Here is a 6,806-nt window from a genome sequence, read left to right on the forward strand (position 1 = left end):
AATTGTTTAGAATAAAATTGGGGGGGGGGGATGGATCATTCTGCATGTCTGTTCCAGGCCTTATGGTTGCATACATAGAGTAGTGTATAGGTAGGTGTTCTTTTATGTTTTCTCTTTTGTTGTTGTTATTTTGCATAGCACTGTTATTTCTGTCTTGGCTAGCAAAACACAATACATTGTTCAGATTTAGAGCAATAATACATATACATCATTTATTGTAGAGGTTGGTATTCCTTTGCTTTTAAAAATATGTATGTAAGAGATATAATATTCTTACTGAAGTCCACAATTACAGACTTTTCAATTGGGGGGATTCTATTTTGTAAGTTGAATTGTAAAACATGGCAGGAAAATACTGTAACTCAGTGACAGAACACATTTTGCATTTCAGAGTTTGCAGATTAACTTAGCTAGAGTGCATGGGATGATCCTCAGTAGTTATTTGAGGGAGACATTTGAAGGGCATAAACAGAGGCAAATTAGGTGGAAAGAGGGGATTTGGGTTCTAATCCAGAATTGTGCTTCTCCACTTGGGGGTAAGAGAATTGTGGCATGCTTTTTACTTCATTGGAGAGTGAGTTAGGAACCATCAGTGATGTTCCCTTGATAATTATTTTATGATGCTAGGAAAACCATTAATTAATGTTAGCCCTAAAATGCTATTGTAAAAATATGGTTTGGTCTAATTGATGATTCATTTTGCTCTAAGGATGGGAGCTTGCAGTGCCCAACCTGTAAAACCATCTATGGGGTGAAAACTGGCACCCAGCCTCCTGGAAAGATGGAGTATCACCTTATTCCTCATTCTTTGCCTGGACACCCTGACTGTAAAACCATCCGAATCATCTACAACATCCCACCAGGAGTCCAGGTAAGAATTGTGCTCCATGGGGGTAGGGGTGGGGAGAAAATGTAAAGAGTCCTTGAAAGATCCTACATTTGGCTCTCCACCCATAACTAGTGTGGTGTTTAGAAATTACTGGTATCATTCTCATTCTGTAGCCCTTATTCAGCTTTGCTTAAAATTCTCTCTCTCTTGGCCCCATCCTCAGGGACCTGAACACCCAAATCCTGGGAAGAGCTTCACTGCACGGGGTTTTCCTCGACACTGTTATCTCCCAGACAGTGAACGAGGCAGAAAGGTAAGTGGAGTGTTTTACTATATGTGTTACACTTGCTTAGGAAGAAGTCTCTGGAACAGACTGTGCTCCTGGATGGACATCTGTGCTGGTGTAAGGAGTGCTGTACTGCACTCACTCTTGTGCAACTTACTACACTAAGCAACAGGATTTCACCCTGTAGAGGGAGGGTTTTTTTAAAAATGGATTGTTGTGCTCTGTTGTCTTCAATGTGTTTTAGTATTGATTTTATTATCATTTTTAGTATACTTCTTTAATTCTTTTTTTAATACTCGTACACCCACTGTTTTTAGCTTTTAAATAAGTTGTTTTTAAATGCTGTATGGGTTGGGTTCTTTTTAAGGAGAAAGGCAGGATAAAAATATTTTAAGTTCATAATAAAAAATAAATATATATACATGAGATATATAGAGATAACTAGATCAGTAGTTGAGACACTGAGATTTCAACTCTGCTCCAAATTTCTTGCACATACACCAGATACTCTTCACATGATGCACCATTTTGAGAACACACTCTTTCACCTTGTGAACACTTTGAAAAATGTACCACGTAGAGAATGATTATGGTTGAAATTTTGTATTAAAATAGTATACCTGAAATCTTCCAGTACCATCAGCAGCAATTTTTGGTGATTAAAGACTTCCTCCTGTACTATAGCTCCCATATCTTCCAAACAATAAAAGGGATTACATGGGAGCTATGGGAGTCTCAGGACAGAAGTAGAGAATGTTCAGTTGCCAAAAAAAAGAGCTCCTACTTGGTGCCTTTGTCAGTCTTACATAGGTGTAAGTTACACAACTGAATTTCAGCCTGTGGGTGAATAATAAAATACATTGATGTTGAGGTTTAAATAAAGCACATTCCATTCTTCTTTCAAGAAGTACAAGGTAATCTGGGTAATGTTATGCTCTCACCTGTAGGCCGTCACTTCAATATTGACATTAAGTGACTACTGGGAGCCATTTCTCCCCAGGATTCAACACCAGGGTCCTGGGCTCCAACTGCATTTGTCATCCTATCTTGGAGAAGAAATGGTGGGTGAATAGGTTCAACTAGATAAATTGCTCCCCTAGGACAGCTTAAAGACAACTACTGTAGTAGACTGAGCTCTTGTGAAGAACAGCATAATGGATTAGGTGAACCAAGATGTCAGATCCCAGTCTTCTGCAGAACTGTCCTCTATTTGCTTTTACTAGAAAAATCTGTAGAATTTTAGTTTTGCCCTTCTTAAATTGAGGGAGGAATTGATAAAAAGTGATTGGCTAAGGAGAAATATGGCACTGGGACATTCAGTAACAGCATTCGTAATTTACCCTGATGGTTTATACCAGTGTGAAGGAGAGACAAGGAGTGCGCCGTCCTCCACAAAGGAAACTACCACAGAAGAGGAAGGATGTATAGAAGGGGTATTGATTGAGATAGAACAGGCTGATGTAGTAGAGGAGAGATCTGCGGAGGTGTGTCTTGCTGACGAAGGGGGGGGAGGAGTTGGACCTTATACTGTGGGAGGAGATAAAGGAGGAAAAAAGCGCGCGCCTCTTTAATGTTTGGACAGATACTAACCCGGAGAGACTGGTGAACCGAGGGGTGCAGACAGAGCCCATGCTCGGATTTGGGGCAGCGTCTGGAGATACCGCGGGTTTTCCAAACTTAGTAACAGGAGGAGGTCTGCTTCCGGATCCTATTTTCCCCGGTGGGCTACTACAGTTGGTGGGCTACTACAGAAAGTTCATCCCGAGGTTTAGCGAGATTGCAGCTCCGCTGACCGATCTGACGAGGAAGAAGGCTGATGACCGCATCCCGTGGACCAGCGACTGTGAGGCGGCGTTCCAGAGGTTGAAGGAGGCGTTAATCAACTATCCTGTGTTGCGTGCTCCAGACTTCGACCGGGAGTTCATCATCTACACCGATGCGTCTAACAGCGGGGTAGGAGCAGTTCTGTGCCAAGAGGATGAGAATGGTGACCAGCATCCAGTGTCCTACCTGAGTAGGAAACTTCAAAAAGGTGAGAGACATTTGGCAACCGTGGAGAAGGAGTGTTTGGCCATAGTCTACGCGATCCAGAAGGCCAAGCCTTACATCTGGGGAAGACATTTTATTCTGTGTACTGACCATTCACCATTGCAATGGTTAAAGACGATGAAAACCCACAATAGCAAACTTATGAGGTGGGCTTTGAACTTACAGGACTATGACTTTGAAGTGAAGGTGGTCAGAGGGTCAGTGAACTGTGTTGCTGACGCCTTATCAAGAAGACCTGAAGACTGAAGACGGCGAAAGAACATGGACTATATGTATATAATGAAAACAAAAAGTTAAAATGTACCTGGTTTTGAATTTGGTTGGTATTAATAAAGGTAAATTGATGTACTGTATATGGTAAAATGTTTAAATGCATATTTGCTATGGTTAACTTGGAGTGTAAGTATATGTAAGTATTATATGGTATGTATAAATGTTGTTGTGTATTTTATGCAGGTTGTTTTTTTGGTGAAAAGCACTTTTAGCTTTCCCCCTACAAAACAACTTTTAAAGAGGGGAGGTGTTACATAACAGCACTGATGTTACCTGTCTGTCATGGGTTTGGAGGGAAAGTTCCATCCTATGGGGAGTGGAAGGCGGGACATCAGGAGGAGGGGCTGTACTGTATAAATATGTGATGCCTGTGTGGTGAAGAGGGGATGCTGAGACAGACACTGTGAGACACTGGGTTGGGACGAAGCAGCAGCTGGGGAAGAAGAAGCTGTTGTGGGAGTCTGGGTGTCTGACAGGGTACTACTGTGTGTCAGAGTACCAGCCTGAAAGGTTCAGGGGTCTGTTGGTTAGCCAGAACTGATGGGTTCAGGGTCTGTGCTTTAAGTTAAAGGTTCTAGGTGAACCAAACTGTATGCTTGTGTGTGTGAGAATAAGCCACGTTACTTTATTTTATTCACCTGATTGTTTTATTTACCCTGTTTGTATTTAAAATAAACCTTATTCTTTTGTTGTTTAAAAATCCATCCCTGGTCTGTGTGACTTATTATAGGGAATGGTTGGTGGCAGCTTAGTAACTGTGTGATAGATCCCAGTAGGTCTGGGTTTGTCACACTGAGTACGAGCCCTTAGAATGGACTGTAACGGTCCATCCACGGAACCATCCCTGGTGGGAGGAGAGTAATCAGACCTGGGCCAGAATTTCAACAGAAGCCCCCCGAGGGAGACTGGGCGAGGCACCCATGCTGTGGCACGGTGTGCGCAGTGCGGAGTGCCCCTCTCGGTCCCATGACAGATCGGGAGCGGTTCGGACCGGCACCTTACTAGAAGGTTTCGAGAATCCGTTAAGTGTGCGCCCCAAGAAATACCGTTTGTTGCCAGAAGAATGTTTGCAAGACCCTTTTGATTCGGACGCGTTGAGTTCAATTGTTAATAAACGCAGTTGTGTTGAAAATTACGAAGAGCCTCCGTGTCTTTTTCCCGCCTTCACCACCAGTGCCCCCCCCCCCCCCGGGTCCAGAAGAACTCCGTGACAACCAGTGATTTCCAAGTTTGGGTATCCCAATTGCCCTTGGACTGCAATTCCCAGAAGCCTTTGCCACCAGCTGTGCTAGCTGGAGTTTCTGGTAGTTGCAATCCAAGAACATGTGGGCTACCCAAGTTTAGAAACCACAGGTTTAGACTGAATCTGGCATCAGTCTCCCTTCCTGGCAGATTATTTTAATATCTCCATCTCAGAAGCTTCCTAAGTTGCCTTGTTACAGTATTCTGAAGTCGCAGTTCCGATAAAATCCATCAGAGCTTTTTCCAGAGTTCCTGTGTTTGAAACAAAGCACTTGCGTACCTTTGAAAGCAGGTTAAGTCTTAAGTCCTGCAGCTAGAGCGCTTTGCTTTCTCAGATGTTCAGAGGTATTACCAGCTTTTGAAGCTCTGCTGAATAACTTTTCAAAAGCCCAGATATTGTTGAATCAAACATGAAACCCTTTTTTCTTAAATATTAGCTTATGGTGCTGCCTTCTAATAAGTGGCATTAATATGATGCAGAGAATTTCAAAGAGGGATAGGAGAGAAGAGAGTCTCACTACACAGCCAAAAACTGTTGGAAATACTATGGGTTTGGGATGGGCTGATTCACATTTTTCCCATTGATCACGTAACACAGCGGGAAATATGAATCAACCCAGAATCCCACAGTGCAAATCTATAGCCTTTCCTCCCCATCAGACGTCTTCTACTTTTACAAGTCAGAGATCATTTTGGCTCAATTCAAAGTGTATGGTCACTCTGAATCAATGCAGTTTCAGCACGTGCGCGTGCACACACCTGTGAGATGGGCATGAACTGCCAGCTCATGCTGGTTTGTCCTTTGTTCAAGCAGGTGTTCAGTGCTTCCCAGTCCCATCTTCTCTGGTGTGTGCCCACTCAGAGACAGCAAGCAGAGGAGGCGTGGCAGGGAAGCCAGGATGCTGTCTCTGTGGGTGCCTGCCAGAGGAGGTGGGGCTGGGAACCACCAAATACCTGTTCCTCTGGAGGATGAAACAACATGAACCACTAAACCAGCATCTCTAACTAACATGCATGTGTGCGCGTACACACACACACACACACACACACACACAGAGAGAGAGAGAGAGAGAGAGAGAGAGAGAGAGAGAGAGAGTGTATTTTGACAAAGCACTTCCCCTCCCTCACCTTCTGCTTCATGAGAGAGGACAAGGAGAGAGCATGCACACGCACACACACATGAAAGCAGCACCCGCACTTACCTCTTTCTGCAAAACCCCTCTCCCAAGACATTTCATCATTTTTAACAGCTTCTCTTGGGCAGAGTTACTGATTATTTATTATTATTATTATTTTACCACTTAACAAGCTCTACTGCTGGCAAGATAAGATGAGGAAATGAGTGACTGAAGACAGAATCAATCATGCATTTCCTCTTAAGGCAGTTCCTTTGAACTTGCCAATCTACAGGTACTTCAAATAGAACTGCAGTTAGAAGGCTTTTTTCCCCTCCTCTACCTGTGTGGCCACTTACACTGAAGAGAACAGAATGCTCTCTCCCTCGCCACCCCACCGTGATTTTATAGCAAAAGAATGAAGAGTTAATCCCATTTCCCTCACTGTGTCATCCTTGCACCCTTAGACAAGAGGAAAGGTCTGGGGAGAGTTTTTTTTCCAGTGTAAAGAGTAGCTGGTCCTTCCAGGCCTGTTTTTTAGTAGATTAAATATCAGCAGTGGGGAAGAGGAAATTCTGTTTGTCTGGACAGTAGTTCAGTTTGCACACTAGGCAACTCTTCCCAACAGAAGAATGCTATTTTTTTGATGGGAAAGTAACACCTACTGAAGCATTCATTTGTTACTAACACGTGTTTTTCCCTTTTGGAAAGGAAAGGAAAGACGCTTCCTTTTTGGTTAAGGCAGGAATAGGAAGCTTGTGGCCATCCAAATGCTGAAGGACTGTGACTCCTCTTTGATCTAGAAAGACTGATGTGAAATGACATCCCAACAATGTCTGGAGAGACAACGGTTCTCCAGCTTTGATCTAATATATTTTGGAAAAGACAATTGCGCTTGGGCTTATTGCTCAACCTGTATGCTACTGACCTGTGTGAGCTTGTCATATTACCACAGCTTTACAAGCATGAGTTGTGAAATCTATCCATGCATTCTGGCTAGATTCTTGCCTAC

At 43.2% G+C, this 6,806-nt stretch overlaps 1 protein-coding gene across 2 annotated transcripts in view; it reads left to right on the forward strand.

The window, feature by feature from the left end:
- DTX4 (deltex E3 ubiquitin ligase 4) overlaps window positions 1-6,806 on the forward strand; it is a 52,572-nt gene that overhangs the window by 42,548 nt on the left and 3,218 nt on the right. For both annotated transcript variants that reach the window (XM_078383544.1, XM_020792289.3), the window contains 2 exons: window positions 710-871; window positions 1,053-1,142. In XM_078383544.1, the coding sequence (XP_078239670.1) occupies window positions 710-871; window positions 1,053-1,142 (252 nt within the window). The remainder of the gene's footprint in view (window positions 1-709; window positions 872-1,052; window positions 1,143-6,806) is intronic.

This window comes from Pogona vitticeps, chromosome 1 (assembly GCF_051106095.1).
Source record: "Pogona vitticeps strain Pit_001003342236 chromosome 1, PviZW2.1, whole genome shotgun sequence".
In the NCBI taxonomy this organism is placed as follows: domain Eukaryota; kingdom Metazoa; phylum Chordata; class Lepidosauria; order Squamata; family Agamidae; genus Pogona; species Pogona vitticeps.